Below are 18,562 nucleotides of genomic sequence, written 5' to 3' on the forward strand. Positions count from 1 at the left end.
CCGCTAGGCTCGACTAGCCGCTCGCCGAACGCATACCCCTCCCCGTCGCTGACCTCAGTGTGCGACCTGAAACCGCGCCGGGAGTTCGCGACGCGGAGCGCGCGTGCGCGAGACCGGCCAGGTCGCACTAGGAGAGCGAGTTGGGAACGCGGTGCGGCGTGGCGGGGTCGGGACTGGCCGGGACGCGAGGCGGGGCAGGGGTGGCGCGGGCTCGGGGGCCGAGGTGCGTGTTCACTGGGCCGGGCTCCTGGAGTGAGTTTCTCGTTTGACCCTCTCAGGAGCCCGGGCGCCAAGCGAAGGCGGGCCAGAAGGGCCGTGAGGATCGCTGCAAGGGTCGAAGGTGGAGGCCGGTGGAGAGAGGGCTCTGGTCGGCCTGAGGTTTCCCGGGAGGGTCTGGGGAGGGGTAGGTCCCCCGGGGGGAGGACGGCGGCAGCGGGTTTTTGATTCAGGGATTATTAACCCCAGGCGGGTGGAAAAACTCGGAGAGGAAGAAATCACACCTTTATTGTCATAAGTGAAACTTAGCAACTTTTTCCTCACCTGACGTTGTCTGTGCCCAAAACGAAGTCGCGATTGCAAATAGGGATGAGTGTAAATGATGGAGATAAGAGTATCCACAACTGCTACAAACTCATTTACAGTCATCGCTGCTTCATCAGATCGATAGGACCTTGTTACTTAATACTTGGGAAAGAAGACTCTATAGTAATAGAGCATGAGTTTGTTTTAAAAGCATTCTGGTAGCGATTTCAGTATCAGTGATTACAATTCTGTCTTTTGATTAATGTGTGTAAACCCATTATTTAATGTGGCTACTTGAAAATTTAAAGTTACATACAGGCTCGCTCTGTGTTTCTCTTGGAGCCTCACCAGGTGCAGAATGGTCCAGATCGGTAGTTTATTCGGTGCTCACCATCCTGTGCCTGCACCTTGATATCTTGAGATTGGATCGTTGCCATGGTGCTGTGTGGGTGATGTTATAGGTAACTGGTTTACAAGCATGGAGACTGAGGCCAGAGCAGCGGGTGCTCAGGGACACAAAGATGGTTTGGTGGAGCTGCAATCTGAACCTAGGCTTTCTGACCTCAGGACTTCTGCTTGTACCACTTATCGTTCTTCTTTCTGTCTTTTGTGACAACGAAGTTGACGTTCATTATTTTGCTGACCTATGCCAGGCCCCGGAGGAGAACGCCAGAAATGGACTTCGTGAGGCTTGCTTGGCTCTTCTCCAGCCCCCGCCCCGTGAGACTGTCCATCCTGCACCACCTTGACCCTCTCAGAGCCAGGTGGGCTGGAGACAGGGCCGCAGGGTGGGTTCGGCCAGTGCCAGCAGCCTTCTCCAGCTCTCTCTCTCAGCTGCCCCTCGGCTCGCAGAGCCAGAAGAACACAGGCAGCCTCAGCTCTGACCCCGGCCAGCCCAGCCCCACAGCCACCCAGGAGGAAGGGGAGGAAGAGAGCTTTGGGACTCTCTCCAACAAATACTCCTCTCGGAGAGTGTTCCACAAATCGACGGCGCAGCTGTATAACCTGCGGCTCAAGGAACAGAATACTGAAGAAGATGAGGAAGGGGAGCTGGAACCAAAACCATGGCGGGGCCCCAGAAACACCCCTTACTGGTACTTCTTTCAGTGCAAACGCCTGATCAGGGAAGGAAAGGTAAGGAAGCTCTGGACTCCTCTGCTCCTGACTCTTGCCTCCGCGGCGCCACAGTCTTTTGTGAGGGGCCACCCTGCCGTCCTGGTGGGATGCTCAGGGCTCCTCTCCCCTCTTTGTCTTCATTCTCCCCAGTGCTGCCTCAGGCGACCCTCTAGCCGCCTGGCTTCGTGTGCCCCCTCCTCGATGCCATTCTCATCTTCCTGTTACCAACCTGGCTGTCCCACGGGCTCCCCATCTGTGTGTCCAGCTGCCTCCTCACCATCTCTGTTACACTTACCCTCAGTGGCCTGGAATTCTTGTTCCCAGCCTCGATTTCTCTACACTTTCTTCATCTCACTAATTGGTAACCCGGTTTTTCCATTTGTCCAGGCCAAATCCCTTCACCCCAAGTCTTCTTTCTCCCACCAGCTCTGCCTTCAAAGTGTCTCCTATCCTAACTTCTCACAACCCTCCCCCTGAATGCCCAGGCCTAGCCTTCTCCTCCCCCCCCCCCCACCCCCCTCTCACCTCTCCACCCCCATCAGCCATTATGACACTTGTCATTAGTCTCCCAGAGGCTCTCTCCTCCTCTAACCCCGACGTGGACTTAAACACGGAGCTGTGAGCAGAGAGCAGGTGGGCCTTCTCCTCCCTCTAGCACTCCCCATGTATTCAGTGACAGTGGGGGTGTTCATTTTCTTAGGTGTTGATAATGACATTCCATTTAGGCTTAAAAATCTCTTGGCGGTATATGTTGAAGCTTTTGTGAATGAAGTGATAAAATGTCTGGAATTTGCTTAAAAAAAAAAATTGAGTTGGAAGGAGGAGCGCTGGATATTGATGAATCAAGATTGGCCAAACATTAATAGTTGTTGTAATTACAGCTCTCTACTTGTGTATATTTGAGATTTTCCGTAATGAAAAGTTGAGAAATAGAAGCCAGAGTCCTCGTGATAGCATGTGAAGCCTGCAAAACCTGCCTCCTGTCCCGCTTGAGCCTCCCTCTCTGTCTGCCTGCACCTCCCCTCTTTACTCTCTCCCCTGCAGCCACCCCCCAGCTCCCAAGCACACTCCTGCTTCAGGACCTTTGCACCGGCTGTTCCCACAGAGAGCCACCTGGCTCCTTCCCTCACCTCCTTCAGATCTTCGTTTACCTGGGCATTGCCCCTGTGTTCAAGGAGGTCCCCCACAGTCGTGGGGCCAAGAGCGGTCATAGGTGGTGGGAGTCTGGTGGGCTTTCCTTCCTGGCCACCACGCAGTCCCCTTGCAGTGGAGCACAGGGACCAGGAGGCTGGTGACAGAGGCCCAGGGTGCGTGTTTGGCTCCTGGGCCGGCCTGGGCTTGAGCTCAGGGAGGGTCGCTTAGCCTCGGTCTCTCTCCCTCTGCTGAGCCCCCTTCCCTGTGTCCTCCCTTCCCGACCCCTTCCGCAGCTGGCCGAGGCCCTGGACCTGTTTGAGAGGCAGATGCTGAAGGAGGAGCGCCTGCAGCCCCTCGAGTGCAACTACACGGTGTTGATCGGGGGCTGCGGGCGGGCTGGCTACCTGAAGAAGGCCTTCAGGCTCTACAACGACGTGAGCATGGGGCAGGGGGCGGCAGGCCAGGCGCCCTAGAACTCGGGCTTTGGGCCCCAGAAGAGTTGGGTGCAGGTCCTGAATGTGTTCCCTGCTAGTGCATTACCCTGGGTGGACAGTCTCACCTCTCCAGCCTCAATTTTGTGGTCTTATCACAGGTGACATCACCTGGGGCAGAGTGCTTTATCCACCACGAAGGTGCCCTTTCCAGCTGCTTTTCATTGAGTGTTCTCCACATCTTTATTATTGTTGGTGGTTACCTATTTGCCTGTCGTGTATCTCCCCTCTAGAGAGTAAGCTCAGTGAAGACAGGCCTTGCCTGTCCTGGTAACCCCAGTGGCCAGTACCTGGCCTGTACTAAGTCCTTAGTACGTGTCTGTGGAACCTGTGAACATATACAGAGCATCCCCCCATCCTCGAAGCTGGGATCACTGTTTTCGTTTCTCCAGTGAGGACACTGAGGCCTGGAGAGATGAAGTGCTGTGTCTGAGGTTACCTGTCTCGAGTGCTGATTTGGAGTTGAGCCCAGCCACGGCCTGAGAGCAGGGCTCAATGCGCTCTGCAGCAGCTGCTTGCCGCCCTTGGTCAGGTGGCCCTTCTCTGTGAAATAGCGAGCACTTGGCTTTACCAGGAGCTTCTCAAGCTCCGTCACCAGGAGGGCTTGCTAAGCAGTGTCAGCCGGGCAGGAGGAGGGCTGGGGAGGCCTGAGGTGTGCTGCAGGGCCGTGCTCCCAGCTGCCGCTCCAGGGGCCACTCTCCCAAGACGGTCTCCTTGGTAACAACCTTCCACTGTGACCGTATCACCCCCATTTTTCCAGTGACAAGCTGATTGCCCACGACCCCTCAGTTACTAAACATTGGAGCTGGGGTTTGATTACTCCTCCTGCCCTTTCCCAGATCAGATCTGTCCCACAGATCTTAACAGTCAGGGCAGCCTGGGCGGCCAGAGGGCAGGAGCGTCAGGAAGACCCTGCTGTAAGCACTTCAGGCCCAGGGTGGGCTGCTGAGTACCTTGGGGAGGATGCTTTCTTGTTTGGTGCCTCTGGCAAGCAAGGACAGCTCTCAGGGCCCCTCAGGTGGAGTCAAGGGTTTGGAGATCCCAACTCTGTGTGTCAGTCGGCTCTGCCTTTTAGCAGAGTCCTCTCTAGCCTCCTATCCCCATGTCCCGTGCATCCAGCTGATCCCAGAGCCACCTCCAAGTTTCTCCCTTTCTCCGCAGATGAAGAAGCGGGACTTGGAGCCCTCAGACGCCACCTACACAGCCCTGTTCAACGTGTGCGCTGAGTCCCCTTGGAAGGACTCCGCACTGCAGAGCGCCTTGAAGCTACGGCAGCAGCTTCAGGCCAGAAACTTCCAGCTCAACTTGAAAACGTACCACGCCCTGCTAAAGATGGCTGCCCTGTGCGCGGACCTTAGGATGTGCCTGGATGTGTTTAAGGTGGGGCCATCCCTTCCTTCCTGCTCCTCACTCAGAGTGAGTCCTGCGAGGCCGGGCTGAGGATGTGCCCTCTGTGTTCCTTGCGTGGGAAGGTTCAAGTGCCGATGAGACAGGCCCCCTGTCAGCCTCTGGGGCTTACCGAGGCGGCCCTGTGGTCAGAGCCCTGGGTGGGACAGGGAGGCCCCCGCCCTGTGAGGGCAGGGGGTCGTGTGTGCTGCCGTGTTCTGCTGAGGGCGCTCGCTGGTGAGGTGAACAGCGCTGAAGAGGAATCGGTGCCCGCTGGGGCAGCGTTCCAAAGATCTCATGAGGCAAGTCCTGTGGCCCCTGCTTCACCAATGAGGAAACTGAGATGGGCGCCTAATGCTTCCCACATTTGCCCAGCAGGCCAGCGGCGAAGCTGGGACGTGAAGCCAGCTCTGGGCAGTTCCAGAGCTTCGTGTGCACGGGTTAAGAGTGGCTACTGGGCGGATCTTCCTGGAGGGGCTGCACAGGAGTGATAAGAGCAGAGCCAGGAAGAGAGGCCTGGGAAAGCAGGAGTGAAGGCCCCAGGGAGTTCTGCTCCGCGGCTGGTGCTGAGCCGGCCCACTCCAGATTCGGGCCCTACTGCTCAGGATACGCAGCCCTGGGCCTGCCGTGGGGTGTCTGTCGGGCCTGAGCCAGACCCAGTGGGCCTGAGTCTGGGCCTTGGCTCTCCTCCAGAGTCCCAGCAGGCCCGCTTCGTTCCTTCCCCTAGGAGATCATCCAGAAAGGGCACGTGGTCACAGAGGAGACCTTCAGTTACCTGCTCATGGGCTGCATCCAGGACAAGAAGACTGGCTTCCGGTACGCCCTGCAGGTCTGTCCCCCGGCTCTGCTTCCTGTCACTCGCTGCCCTGCTCGCTCCCCCTCCACATGCCTGTGCTGGGGGCAAATGATTCTGGGTGCAGTTCTTGAGCACCTGCTCCTGCCCTGTGCTGGGTGTTTTTATATTTGTGATCTTTTGGCTTTCCCAGAGCACACTGTTCCCCAAGTTTTACAGATGGGTACACAGCAGGCACTCAGAAAGTGCAGCTGAAGCCAACCCTTAAATTGGCCTCGACTCTTCCAGAACCTGGCCTCTCTGGCTGTTCCTCCCCTGGGAGTAGGGAGAAGGGCTGGGAGAAGCAGAGGGTTGGAAATGCGACACAGTTTGGGTTGAACCAGGAAGGGAGGTGGGCTAGTGATCTACCTGCCTTCGCAGGAGACATGGATGTGATCCCTGGGTTGGGAAGATCGCCTGGAGGAGGGAATGACTACTCACTCCAGTATTCTTGCCTGGAGCATCCCATAGACAGGAGCCTCGCAGGCTACAGTCCATGGGGTTGCAAAGAGTGAGACACGACTGAGTGACTAACACATACGTAGGAGGGGAGGAGGGTGCCTGTGTGGGGTCCTGGGGCTCCCAGGTTCCTGGGTCCTCCTTTGCCCAGAGCCTGGAGTCTTTATCATGCCCCATTTGCCCACTGGTTGCTGCCCCGATGCCTGCTCTGCTGAAGGCTCTTCGGAGGGGGCTGGCGGCTGAAGTCTGCCTCTCCTTGGCAGGTGTGGAGGCAGATGCTGAGTCTGGGGCTCCAGCCAAGCCAGCACGGCTACAACCTGCTGTTGGGGGCAGCTCGGGACTGCGGGCTGGGGGACCCGGCAGTGGCCTCAGCAGTGCTCCTGAGGCCCAGGGAGGAGATAGCCCTGCTCCAGCCCCCGGCTAGGGGGCAGCAGGCCAGGAGGAGGGCCCAGGTCGGGGCGGACCGCACCCTGTCAGCCAAGCTGCACGTGGAGGCCCTGGAGAGGCAGCTGTTTCTGGAACCTTCTCAGGCACTTGAGGGGCCTCAGGCCAGAGCCCCCGAGCAGGCCCAGTCTGCGTTGGAGACCAAGGCGGAGCCCGATCGCATGGTGGGCCTCACCTCTGTGGCCCCAGAGCCGCCTCCCTGGGGGCTGGAGGTCAACCTCCTGACCCCGGGGGCGGCCCCCTTGGCTGTGGTCTCCTTTGGGACCGTGAGCACCCCCGCTGACAGACTGGCCTTGATGGGGGGCCTGGAGGGCTTCCTCGGCAATATGGCGAAGCACGGGCTTAGCCCTGACATCAAAACCTTCACGCTGCTGGCGGAGGTGGTGGAGCCAGGGAGCCCCGCAGAGTCCTCGCTGCTGAGCATCCTGGACGCGCACGGGGTGGAGGCCGACCTGACCTTCTTCAACACGTTGATGAGGAAGAAGAGCAAGCTGGGCGACCTGGAGGGGGCAAAGGTGAGGGGCTCGGGGGAGGAGGCACAGGGCTCCCTCCTCCTTCCTCCCTGGACTCTCTCCTGCAGGCGTGTCAGTCATTCCCGCCACAGGTGGGCAGAGTGCCCAGAGCCCCTGTTCCAGGCCTGGGCTTGGGTGACAACTGGGAATCGAGTGGTGGACCAGCCATACCCCCAGCTCTCCCAGGGGGGCTCCCAGTGATGGGGGCAGACCCCAAACAAGTCCTCACACTGACGCAGCATTTGGGGACACGTGGCCTGAGAGGCTGGTGGTTCCTGAGGTCCCCACCCTTCAGCCCCCACACCCCTCCCCCCTGCCAGCCTCAGTGACATCGCCCACTGTCACGCTCACTTTGCTTGATGCTGTCCTGAGTTTTGCATCATCTGTGTCTCCACTGACCACAGCAGGAAGCTCTGCCGCCCATGGCTTCACCCGTTTCACACACGAGGACGCCAGGGTCCTCACGGGATTTTGTCCATTCATACGTGTTTCTGTGTGCTGCCCTTCTTGCCAGAAGCTCTGATCTGGGCTCTTACGAGCATCAAAGATGACAGAGCAGCCTCTGTTTTCAGGCCCTCTGTGCCAATCACAGCTTTCTCTCGAGCCCCTCCCTGGACCCGCCCTGACCCAGCTGGCCTGAGCAGGCATCCTCTTCCTCTCCTCTCACCCGGGGCTCCCTCGGCCTGCACTGCACACACTGTTGTCGGCTTTGTTTCCGGCCCTGGACTGCAGGACTGCCATCCCCTGAGGCCCCTGGTGCTTGATCCACGTCCAAGTCCTGAGCACAGGGTGGATGGTGGCTTGTCGAGGAGCAGGAGGGGCAGGAACATGGAGGATCCAGAGGAGAGATGGCCTGTTGGGGACTGGCAGGCAGAGGGTGTCCTCACAGAGCAGCTGAATCCAGGGAGCCAGGCAGTGAGGTGCTGGGCAGGACCCCCGGCCTCGAGCGCTGGGCTGAGGCCGGCGCCCAGGGTGGTCAGCAGGGGGAGCCGTGAGGCCTCGGAGAAGAGCCGTGCCCTGGCATCTCCAGCATCTAGCTGCGGGCTGCACCAGAGAAGGCTCTCGCTGCGCTGGTGGGTTACAGTTCACGGTGACACTGCCTCTGTTCCCACAGGCCCTGCTGCCCGTCCTGGCAAAGAGGGGCATTGTCCCCAACCTGCAGACGTTCTGCAGCCTGGCCATCGGGTGTCGCAGGCCAGATGACGGCCTGCATCTGCTCTCGGACATGAGGGTGAGTGGGCCCCGCCTGCGCAGGCCCCAGGGGTGGGGGGGGGGTGGGGGCCTCCCGAATCCCCCAGGCCTCTGTCCTCAGGGTAAGCAGCAGGGGAGCATGGCAGGGAGAGTGAGGTCTTGAGCTTCAAGTGAGAAGGGTCATTAGTCCAGTTTGGGCGAAAGGAGACCCTGGTGAGGGGCCGCAGGCACGGACACTGAGCCCAGGGTGCTCTCACTGAGGTGTGGCCATGGGGTGAGATTGAGGAGAGTGGATGGCTCTTGGCCCCAACCCTCTAGGGGCATGGAGGCCATGATGGAGCAGGGAGGGCCAGAATTTTCTGGGGACAGGTGTGCGGTGAACCCCCAGGAGGCATCTCCTGCCCATGGTTTACTGCCTGAGTGCCTTGATCTCAGAACAACCCTCTGCTCTGTCTCCAAGTTCTTCAGGGCTGAGAGGGCAGGGCCTCCAGCTCCTTGGGATGGAGCATGTGGAGTGGGGAGTACAGCATGTTGCTGCTGCGAGGTCCTGCCTGCTCTTCTCGCCCCTGGGGGCTGGTCTGCAGAGCAGGCCCGGGCAGCAGGGTGGCTCCCCAAGTATGAGGTGCCCCACGGGGCCGCACTCTCCCAACCGCCACCATCCTCTCGCTGAATGTTCCAGAAATCCCAGATGAGCCCCAACGCCCACATCTACAGCACCCTCATCAACGCGGCCGTCAAGAAGCTGGACTACGCCTATCTCATCGACATCCTGAAGGACATGAGGCAGAACAGAGTCCCCGTGAACGAAGTGGTCATCCGCCAGCTGGAGTTCGCAGCCCAGTACCCACCCAGCTTTGACCGGGTGAGCGCACCTGGCTCTGACGTGCCCATCGTCTCCCTAGCCGGCATCACCCTCACGCCCACCCGACCCCCATGCTGACTTCCTGGGATTGGCATCCTCTCACTTTAAACTGTCCATGGCTTCCCTTGGGGAGGATCCCATACTCCTCAGACCATAGCTGGCCGGTCCTTGTCCACGTGACTCATCTCCCATCAGGCCGCTCTCCCCTTGGCATCCTGTCAGCCCCCGGCCTGTGGTCACTTCTTGATAACACCAGCCTCTTCCATGCCTCAGGGTTCTCATCTTCCCAGCAGGCTCCCCTGCTTTTCACGTTTCTGCTTCCTTCTCATCCCGTTGGTCCCAGCTCGGGTGGCTCTTCCTCAGCAGGGCCCCGCTGGCCACCTCCTTACATCACGGCTCCTCTTCATCCTGTTTCACGACCCATACCCACACGTACTCACGTGTACTCGTGTGTGACCCTTACTGTAAGGAGTGAACACCCCTAGAGGAGGGACTGTCTGTCTTGCTCACCGGGGTCCCGGGTCGCTCTCCATCGTCGGGTGCCCAGCACAGACTGTTGTTCATTGAGTGAATGGGGATGGCAGGAGGGTGGTGACAGAATGTTCTGTAGCAGCCACTTGTCTCCTTGCTGTTCCGAAGGTGTCAGGCTCTGGGGTTCTGGTTTTGAGGCCTACTGCATCAGGCTCTGTGGCCTGATGGGTAGGGAGCAAGTCAGCCAGGACATACCAAACCATGGGGCTGGGGTCAGGGACGGCTGTGCAGGGAGGACGCCGAGTGCCATTGAAAAAAAGGCTTAGTAAGAGTTAGTGCGACGGCCGTGGAGAGTGTATCGGGCAGAAAGTGGGGCTGGGCATTTTTGACCGTCTGATGGTTTGTTTTATTGAATCCTCAGAGTTCTTTACATACTCTATAGGCTAGGCTTTTGTTGGTTCCATATTGCAAGTGTCTTCTAGTCCTTCCAAATTGCAAAGTCCTCCATGGAGGACCCACTAGGGGTCTTCTCAGGTTCAACCAAGAGTCACCAATTACCACAGGCCCAAAACTTATTGTATTCACTCATATGTTCACACTCATTCATGATGGGGAGCTTGTGTCTGTTGTCAAATTTTTACTGCACAAACTCTCAGGCTCTATCAGATACACGCTCACAATTGCTCAGCCTTTTGAGTCAACTCATTTATCACCATGTGGTAGCAGTGCTTATTTCACGCATCTTTGTCTTTTTATCCGTGTGCTCCTCTGTTGGCTTTCTCTTGGTATCTGCCTGGCACATCTCGTTTCCTTTTCTTTGTCCCACCTCGTGAGGCCCTTGCAGCAGTGCAGAGGTGACAGTCGGGAGGGCGGCAGTGTCTGTGCCAAGCAGGAGGTGCTCAGCAGCGGGGGCAGGGCAGTATCACCCAGCGAGTCTAGCTTTGGGGGGCTGGGGTTCCATCCCTGGCTAGAGGGGCTCCGCAGCACAGACTATAGGAAGTCTCTGCTCTGTGTTGAGCAGCTTCTCTGCCCTTTTCCTTTTGACCAACTGGAAGCAAGAACAGCTTCCCTGAGGCCTGAGCCACCTGCTGCAGTTTGGGGTCCGCTGTAGGTAGCAGGCGGAGAGTCTCATTGTGGCCCGTCTGAACGCCATGCTTTTCCAATTACAGTACAAGGGGAAAAACACCTACTTGGAGAAGATTGATGGCTTCCGGGCTTATTACAAGCAGTGGCTGAAAGGGATGCCAGCGGAGGAAACCCCCCACCCGTGGCAGAAGTTCCAGACGAAGCCAAAAGGAGACCAGGACACCATCACTGAGGCTGATATGGACAAAGGCCCTGGGGGCAGGTGAGGAGGAGGTCCTAGGGGACCCCCAGCAGAGCTGGAACAAAGTGCACAGCCTTCATGGGGCTCTGTGGGAACCCCAAGAGTCTCCTTCACATGAAAGACACTGAACGTGCCGGGGCAGCTGCAAGCACGAGGGAAAGTCCAGGATCAGAGTTTCAACTTAGGCATCAGTCTGAGGACGAATGCTGGCCCAGGTGCCTAACAAGTTCGTGGCAAGTGCCAGAGCAGTGTGGGCCACCCCGGTCCGTCATCCCAGGCCATCCCCATCCGAGGGTGACGACGAAGGGGGTGAGTTCGCTCCAGGTCACAGCACGGATGAGGAGGAGTCGGGATTGAGTCCTAAGAGCGACTAGTCTCCGGGGCCTGGTGTTGTCCCCCTGGATGCCAGATCGCCGGCTCTAAGAACGGACGCAAAGCCCAAAAGCTTTAGTTTTTTTTAATTTCTACAAATCACAGCTGATGAACACCAAAACCTTCCCACGGAGAGACCATGCCCCTCGTCTGGCCTGGGGACCGCTCTGAGGAAGAGCTGCTCCCAGGAAAGGGTGGTGTGACGGGCGGAGTCCTGTGCGGCCCAGAGTCTGGGGTGGGTGGAGGTCGGGGCCCGATGCTCAGCCGGAGCAGCCCCGGCAGCCACAGTGTGTGCACTCAATGATCCGGCCCTGCAGACAGAGAACCCCTGAGGCCCCGCACCCACACGTGGGCGCCCCCCCAGGGGAAGCGGGGCCACGGACACCCACTCCCCACGGACCCTGCAGACAGAGGACCCAAGACCCTGCACCCACACACGGGTGCCCCCCCAGGGTAAGCGGGGCCACGGACACCCACTCCCCACGGACCCTGCAGACAGAGGACCCAAGACCCTGCACCCACATGCAGGAACCCCTAGAAGGAGGCGTGGCCACGGGACAGCCACTCCCCACGGACCCTCCTCAGAACCCTGCGTGATGGTGTGGGATGGGGCAAATTCAGCTCCCTTGTGAAGATGGGAACAGCTGCTGTTGACAGTTACATCTCTATGAGGATTTAACTTAAACAAATTCAGTGTACATACTTGCTCCCAAAAAGAAAAAAATATCTGAGTGATCCCTGTTATTCTGTGGAGCAAGCATGACACATGCTTCAGTGAGCTGGAGGCAACCGGCTGCTGCTCTCGGGGTTCAGTGCCAGGGGCATCACGGTCTCCTCTGGGCTGGGGAACTTTCTAGTAGGGGTGTGGCGAGAACAGGGTGTCCTTGAATCTGTATGGCGGCAGGACAGTTGTACCCTGGGCCAGGTGTGTGGTCTAGTGTCCGGCCGAGGGCCTGCCCAGTACAGAAAAGGGGTTTATTCTCCGTTTCCCTCTTTTTTGGAAAAGCAAAACTGGTCTAAGGAAACAGGATCCAGTGGTGAAACGCAACTAAATCTGTTCTGGGCAGCGCGCCATGGGGCTCCTGTGGCTCTGCCCCCCCCAGATCCCCCCGCCCTGACCTGCAGAGCCTCCTCGGAAGGCAGCCTGTGCTCGCCCTCCACTGCTCCGCACACCCATCCTGAGTTTCCAGAGGACTTGGGGACAGACCTGCCTGCTGAGCTGAAGCCCATGGGCCAGAGCCGAGGCTCTCCACAGAAGCTAACCAGTGCTGCAGCCTGAAAGGACCGTGAGAAAGAGGGCATCTGGCCTGACCTCACTCGCAGGCAGCTGAGGGGCTGTACTCACAGGCCGCTAATGGCGCAGTGACCCTCCTCTGCGCCTCCTGCCGCTCCCCTTCAGGGGCGCCTGCGCACGGAGCTCACCACTGCATGCCCAGCACCGTTCCCTAGCCGCCCGCAGAGTTCTGGTGCAAAATGCAGTGAGGCTCAAGTTGAAGTGTCAGTGGGAGCAAGAGGAGGCCGGGGAAAAAAGAGGGATGAACCCCTGCCGCCTGGCCCACCCTCCCCTGGCTTAGCCCTCCCAGCCACACTGGGGTGGGGGTCATCACCCGCATTTCCTGTGTGAGGATAGGAACCAGTAATTGCCTGGCACGGATCCCTGACAAGAGGGGCTCCCTCCCACGGGGAGGGCCAGCAGAACACCCAGCCACAGGACAGAACATAAAACCCGCTGTGATCAGCTAGGTCAGCTAAACTGCTTATGCTAGCATCACGCTCAACCATCAGACAGGAGAGGGGGTGGCCTTACCACTTCCAGCTTGCTTTTGGGGACCCGGCAGATGCAGTTTGTCCCAAAATTGGTGTCCCGAGTCTGAATGCACCGCAGGCAGCACAGGTTCTCGTACCCCTGCTTTTTCCATTTTGCAATCAGGTTTTTATCTGCATAGCCTTCTTTAATACAGTACTCATACAGTTCTGCAAAGACAGGGAAAGGCCATCAGACCACAGTGTAACAAAGCTCTCCGGCCTGCAGTCCATCACTGCCCACGTTGAGAAAAAGCGTTTAGTCAACACTGGCCCCCTTTCGTTTTATGGAAACAGGAAACATCATGATACTTGCTGAGGTTTCAAGAATTACTTAAACTGGACGCCACTCAAGCTGGAAAGGCCAAGAGAACATTTGGCCAGTTACCTCTGCTTATGGCTTTCCGCTTGTAGAAGAGGTCAAAGATGTAGCGGGTTTTCTGGTGATGGATCCTGAAGATGGGCCACAGAGATTCCACTTTCCTCTTTCCTTCGTGAGGTTCTGTCTCAGCTGCGGAGAAAACACGGGTGTTTGCTTTGTTTTGGAGACAAGGGTTAGTCTGCACAGGATATAGTATTATTGTAATATCACCGGGGATTTATAACTCAGCTCAACAAACAGGATTCCGTGATCTAAGCCAAAGGCAGGTATGAGGATTCGGCAACACCGCGTGTCTGCTGTGGGTGAGAGCATGCTCCGGGTACCCAGTGTACAGTAATGAACAAGAAAGACCACAGAGCCAAGCTCAGGAGGAGGAGGCAGACCAGCCCCTGGTGGTGCAGGTAATGGCCACGGAGAAGAAGGAAACAACGGACAGGGGCGGTGAATCTAGTGTGGGAAGCCATGTGGCCGGGTGGGATGACAAAGGTGGCGGCAGGGAGCACGGAGCGCCTCAGGCCTGGCTGTCCTGGAATCAGAACCTTCCCACGCTTTGGTGGTGGTGTTTAGTTGCTCAGTCATGTCAAACTCTGCGACTCCATGGACTGTAGCCCACCAAGCTCCTCTGTCCATGGGATTCTCCAGGCAAGAATACTGGAGTGGGTTGCCATGGCCTCCTCCAAGAGATCTTCCCGACCCAGGGGTGGAACCCACATCTCCGGCATTGCAGGCAGATTCTTTACCATTGAGCCACCAGAGAAGCTCCTGTGCTTGGAATCATCTCTTAAGGTTTTAATCACAGCAATTCTCTTTGGACCTGTTTTCACAAGGTCATGTGAACATTTTGGATATCATTTTGGACAGGTCCACACACACAGTGGAAGGCAGCCTGCAGTGGGCAATGTGGAGTCCTGCCCCTGGGAAGGTATGAAAAGAGGCCAGGGGTAGGGACCTCGTGGCTCAGGATAGACTCAGGTTTCTGCCTCTTAGTTAATGCCCCAAATGGCCTATTAACTCCAGAACCTGAGCAACAGTTCTTTTAAAGTACCACTCTTAAAAAGTCTAAATACATGTTCATTATTCAAGTACTGATTATGCTTGACTTTCAACTAGTTTAAAGTACTTGTAAAAGCAAAGTCATTTACAAGTCCTGGTTACAGTCCACAGAGATAGTGCCTATATTTCTCAGTCACCCATAAAACCCCCACCATACCCCTCTCTGTTCCTCAGTCCCTATAATCAGGCTCTTTTTGTCTAGGGACTTCTAGGGTAATAGTGGCTGTACAAAAACTTAAGTAGTAAGCTAGTACAAAGAGCTGGGCAGTTGTGCTGAGCTAGTAAATACCAGGGACAAACTAAAAGAGAAAACAGCAACTTTGCTTTCTAAGATAACAGTGCCAACTGCTTCAATAAGTGTGAGTTGGAACAACTTACATCAGAAAGACAGGCCTGCAGTGCCACTGGCTTTGGTCCTCTGTGGCCTCAGAGTGTGGCTGCAAATCCCAGAGGCAAAACTTGAGTTGAAGGCAACAAACTGGAGGCTGGCAGCCCCTGCCGGCCTGGAGGCAGGCTTTGGTTCCCCCACAGATGCTTTTTTATAGGTTTGAATGTTAAACTGGAAGAGTTCACATAGAAAACCTGGATTTCTGGCTCATCTTGGGGGGAAAAAAAGCAGCAAATCTGGAAAAGCTGAGGCTGCATCTGACATGGCAGAAAGGGCCTGGGTAGGGAGCAGCTTCTGCCCACCCCAGAGCTCGCTGCTGTCCCCAACACTGAATCAGCTCTGCTACCACCTGCCAGCTACTCTTTTTCTTTATAGTGGAAGTGAAAGCAACAGAAAACTGGGGCTTAAAACCTGCATATCAAAAATGGGAAAGCCGAGAAGAACGAAATGGTTAAAGAAGAAGAACACTTTTGACAGTAAAGAACATCTTATCTATCTAAATGCTCTCCCTTCAAGAAGTCATCCCTTAAAAAGAGGTTTATTTCCAAGGACTCACAAAGTATCTCTTCTATTACAGCAATCTCTTTAAATTCCTTTATGTTGAATAAAGATCTGTTTGGAGAAAAAAATCAGCCCCAAATGACCTTGATTATTGCAAGTTCTGGGTATTTAATAGAAGTTACCGGATATACTCAGCTTCAATAAAAGGGAGCAAGGTTAACATCCACTTACTAATTATTGCTGAAAGGATAACTTCAGAATAACAAGGGTCAATTACCAAAAACCTTTAAGAAAAAAAAGATTGCTTTAAAAAGCAATTCAGTAAGTAGGGACATGAATTTGAGCAAACTCCGGGAGCTAGTGAAGCCCAGCGTGCTGGAGTCCATGGGGTCACAAAGAGTAGGACACTACTTAGGGACTGAGCAACAACAGGGCCAACAATGCTTGTGGCTTCAGGTTAAACTTCCCCAAACTGCACACTACACTGCTACACAGAGTGCAGGACCACCTAACACGGGGGAAGGGAAGACTGTGCACTCCGGACAACTGGCAGAGGACGCAGAGCAAAGCGCGTGAAGACAGACCCACAGCAAAGGCCAAACACACACACTTCAGAAAATCCGGAGTGAAAAAGAACAGGATTTTCCAAGTAAATATAGTTCGTATGATTTTAAATATACTTCTACCAGTAAATAATTCTAAGTAGACTATTTGACCTATACTCCCTAAAGGTCTTATATACTCAAAAACATTTTTGAGGACCTTCTCATTTGTATTATCTTACTTTCTGGCATTTATGGTATTCCTATCAGTTATTCCCTGGTGGCTCAGACGGTAAAGCGTCGGTCTACAATGCAGGAGACTTGGGTTCAATCCCTGGGTTGGGAAGATCCCCTGGAAAAGGAAATGGCAATCCACTCCAGTACTATTGCCTGGAAAATCCCACGGACAGAGGAGCCTGGTAGGCTACAGTCCATGGGGTTGCCAAGAGTTGGACACGACAGAGCAACTTCACTTATCAGTTAAAAAGCAAACAGAACATGTCAGTGTCAGGCGGCCTCGGTGGTGCAGCCTGTCTCCTCCCATTTATCCTTGGGACACAGCCCACCGAGACAGGAACTCCCCAACTCACCTTCTCTCATTTTTTGATCTAATTCATCCAGTGTTGGCTCGATCAACTCCCAACCATCTGGGGGAGCTTTCCGGCTTCTTTTGACTTTAGGCATTTTTTCCCAGAAGATAGTCTGCAAAAATCTGTGGGGAAAAAAAATTAAAATGAATTGGCTTCTGAGCCTCAGGATCCCCAGAGGACTTCACAAGCCACAACTCTGGTGCACATTCATATCTGTAAGTCTGTTTCCTCATCTGTGTAACGGGGAGAATCTACTTAAGGAGCCATGTGGGGCCTGATTACATGTAACGTGCCTGGTATTTAAGGTGTGCTTGGTAGAGTTTTGCTATTATCATACGAAGAATAAGACACACACTGTCCCCGAGAAGGTGATATTCCAGCAGGGAAATGCAGCGTAGAAAGGGAAGCACAACACAGTGTGAGGGAGGCTGGCTGGGAGAGCAACGCCGAGCGTTTAGACAGGAAGAAGAGTGAGACCAAAGTACCTTAGGGCCTGTTTCCCAAGAGTAACAGAAAGATCTCAGGTCTCTTCAGTTACAGGCTCGGATTCTTGTCCAGCTATGACTTTGGAGAGGTCACATTCCCTTTCTGGTCCTCAATCTTGTCTATAAAGTGAGGACAGTGTATTAACTGGATTGCCAAGGTCTCTTTTAAACCCAACAAACATACTATATAAAGGAAGTCATGTAAACCCCAAAGAAAAGACCAGCCCAGATCTACATAGCAAGTCATTTTTCAAACCGCAAGGCATTTCGTAGCCAGCAAAGAGAACTCAGGGTGGGACTTCCCTGGTGGTCCAGTTGCTAAGACTCTGAGCTCCCAACGCAGGGGGCCTGGGTCCCATCCCTGGTCAGGGAACTAGTTCCCACATGCCGCAATTAAGAGTTTGCATGCCTCAACGAAGACCCGGTGCAGTCAAATAAATATTTTCAGAATATTTTAAAAAATACACTAAAAGAGAACTCCTGTTAATTATCTTTAAGCAGAGCAGACTCCTCCTTTCCCACGTTCATTCAGTTCCTCCCTCCCGATATGTTTACGAAGCCCCGCCCTCTTCGCCGCATCAAGTGAATTCTCAGCAACCACCTTACAGAAGATCAAACTCAGGGTCGCCCAGAGCTGGGAACCGGCAGAGTTTGACTCATCGGGGGCTCCTGACGCCCCAATCTGTCTTTACACTTGTCTCCCCTGCTCTGAAGCTAGAGACGAATGGAATCTGGTCCCTGTCTCAAGGAGCACGGGCTGGGTGGACAAAGACGACGGAATGACCACTCTGCTAACTAAGACCCACGGAGAGTTGAGGGCCTGGCCCAGCTTGGGAGTTGGTGGAGGCCTCCCATGGGAGGTAACAGCTAAGAAGCAACCTGGTCAGGAAGAAAGAGATGTGGGGCGGTGTTAGAAAGGTGGTAGCGCTCGGGAGGGGCGGAGAGCCGAAAGGCGTTCGGAAGAAGCTGAGTGAAGACGGCTACAACCCGGGTTGTAAGGCTCATGGAGACTACGGCATCTGAACCGGGATGACAAGGAAAAGCACTATTTAGACAACAAACGTTCTAGGCGAGGGGGAAATGAGCGAAAAATAAGGGCGGGGAAACCTAGAAGCAAGGGAACCCCCAAATTTCCCATGCCCTCCGCGGACCCACCAAGACGCCGCCTAGTCTCGGGAACTCACTTCGACCTTCGGGTCCAGAGGCCCGAACCTGTCCCAGTTCGGGTGTTCAGATCGCCTTCTGGGCCAACGCAGACGTCCGACCCCTGGTCCCCAGCCGTTACCAAGGTCCTAGAGAAGAGAAGGGAAACACTCACTAGGCCTCCGTCGCGGTGCAACGTCCCTTCCGTATCCACCGCCTCAGCTTCCCCAAGTATCTCTTCACGATGAGGTCCTCGCGGAGCCCCGCCCCACGGAGCGCGGCGATTGCGTTACCTTAGGTGTCCGCAGCCCTGCCTGCGCACAATTCCGGCGCCGCGCTCTCCTTTCGTCCGCACTGCCCGGCGGCGTGGGCTGGCAGGCTCACGCGCCTCCCACGGCGGGGTTGGGAGGGGCTCTGTTGCCCAGCAGCGCGCGGGCGAGCCTGGGCTCAGGCGGCGCGTGGGACCGCCCGGCCTCCCTGAGGGCCGCGGTTCTCGCGGCGGCGGCGGCGCGCTGAGAGGCGGCCGGGTGGCGGGGCCGGGGGGCGGGAAACTGGC

At 55.9% G+C, this 18,562-nt stretch overlaps 2 protein-coding genes across 14 annotated transcripts; one reads left to right on the top strand and one right to left on the bottom strand.

The window, feature by feature from the left end:
* Positions 1-92: 92 nt before the first annotated feature.
* PTCD1 (pentatricopeptide repeat domain 1) lies at positions 93-15,374 on the top strand. Of its 6 annotated transcripts, none has more exons than XM_042240275.2 (10): positions 110-151; positions 279-367; positions 1,176-1,656; positions 3,066-3,206; positions 4,425-4,643; positions 5,377-5,478; positions 6,204-6,899; positions 8,011-8,127; positions 8,767-8,949; positions 10,590-15,374. In XM_042240275.2, the coding sequence occupies exons 3-10, from the start codon at positions 1,198-1,200 to the stop codon at positions 10,770-10,772; spliced, it is 2,100 nt and encodes a 699-aa protein (XP_042096209.1). In that variant the 5' UTR covers positions 110-151; positions 279-367; positions 1,176-1,197; the 3' UTR covers positions 10,773-15,374. The 6 variants fall into 6 exon arrangements, with proteins under 6 accessions (XP_042096210.1, XP_042096209.1, XP_042096211.1 ...); XM_042240277.2 differs by having other exon boundaries at positions 279-340; XM_042240276.2 differs by lacking the exon at positions 279-367 and having other exon boundaries at positions 93-121.
* On the bottom strand, positions 11,189-18,544 carry BUD31 (BUD31 homolog). Of its 8 annotated transcripts, none has more exons than XM_027961176.2 (7): positions 18,300-18,544; positions 18,048-18,155; positions 16,864-16,983; positions 16,379-16,500; positions 13,311-13,433; positions 12,927-13,093; positions 11,189-11,430 (listed from the first exon to the last, which is right to left on the bottom strand). In XM_027961176.2, exons 4-7 carry the CDS (start codon positions 16,470-16,472, stop codon positions 11,380-11,382), a joined length of 435 nt encoding a protein of 144 aa, XP_027816977.1. In that variant the 5' UTR covers positions 16,473-16,500; positions 16,864-16,983; positions 18,048-18,155; positions 18,300-18,544; the 3' UTR covers positions 11,189-11,379. The 8 variants fall into 8 exon arrangements, with proteins under 8 accessions (XP_027816977.1, XP_027816979.1, XP_027816981.1 ...); XM_027961178.2 differs by having other exon boundaries at positions 18,019-18,155; XM_027961180.2 differs by lacking the exon at positions 16,864-16,983.
* Positions 18,545-18,562: the final 18 nt, after the last annotated feature.

Source organism: Ovis aries, chromosome 24, assembly GCF_016772045.2.
Source record: "Ovis aries strain OAR_USU_Benz2616 breed Rambouillet chromosome 24, ARS-UI_Ramb_v3.0, whole genome shotgun sequence".
NCBI classification, from domain to species: Eukaryota; Metazoa; Chordata; class Mammalia; order Artiodactyla; family Bovidae; genus Ovis; species Ovis aries.

Coding starts and splice junctions, on each gene's coding strand:
- PTCD1 (XM_042240276.2), top strand. CDS start 1,198: ATGGACTTCGTGAGGCTTGCTTGGCTCTTCTCCAGCCCCCGCCCCGTG. Junction 1,657..3,065: donor GCCTGATCAGGGAAGGAAAG/GTAAGGAAGCTC, acceptor CCCCTTCCGCAG/CTGGCCGAGGCCCTGGACCT. Junction 6,900..8,010: donor GCGACCTGGAGGGGGCAAAG/GTGAGGGGCTCG, acceptor CTGTTCCCACAG/GCCCTGCTGCCCGTCCTGGC.
- BUD31 (XM_027961180.2), bottom strand. CDS start 16,472: ATGCCTAAAGTCAAAAGAAGCCGGAAAGCTCCCCCAGATGGTTGGGAG. Junction 13,094..13,310: donor GCGGAAAGCCATAAGCAGAG/GTAACTGGCCAA, acceptor CTGTCTTTGCAG/AACTGTATGAGTACTGTATT. Junction 11,431..12,926: donor CCAAAAGCAAGCTGGAAGTG/GTAAGGCCACCC, acceptor CTCTGTCTGCAG/GGCCGGATCATTGAGTGCAC.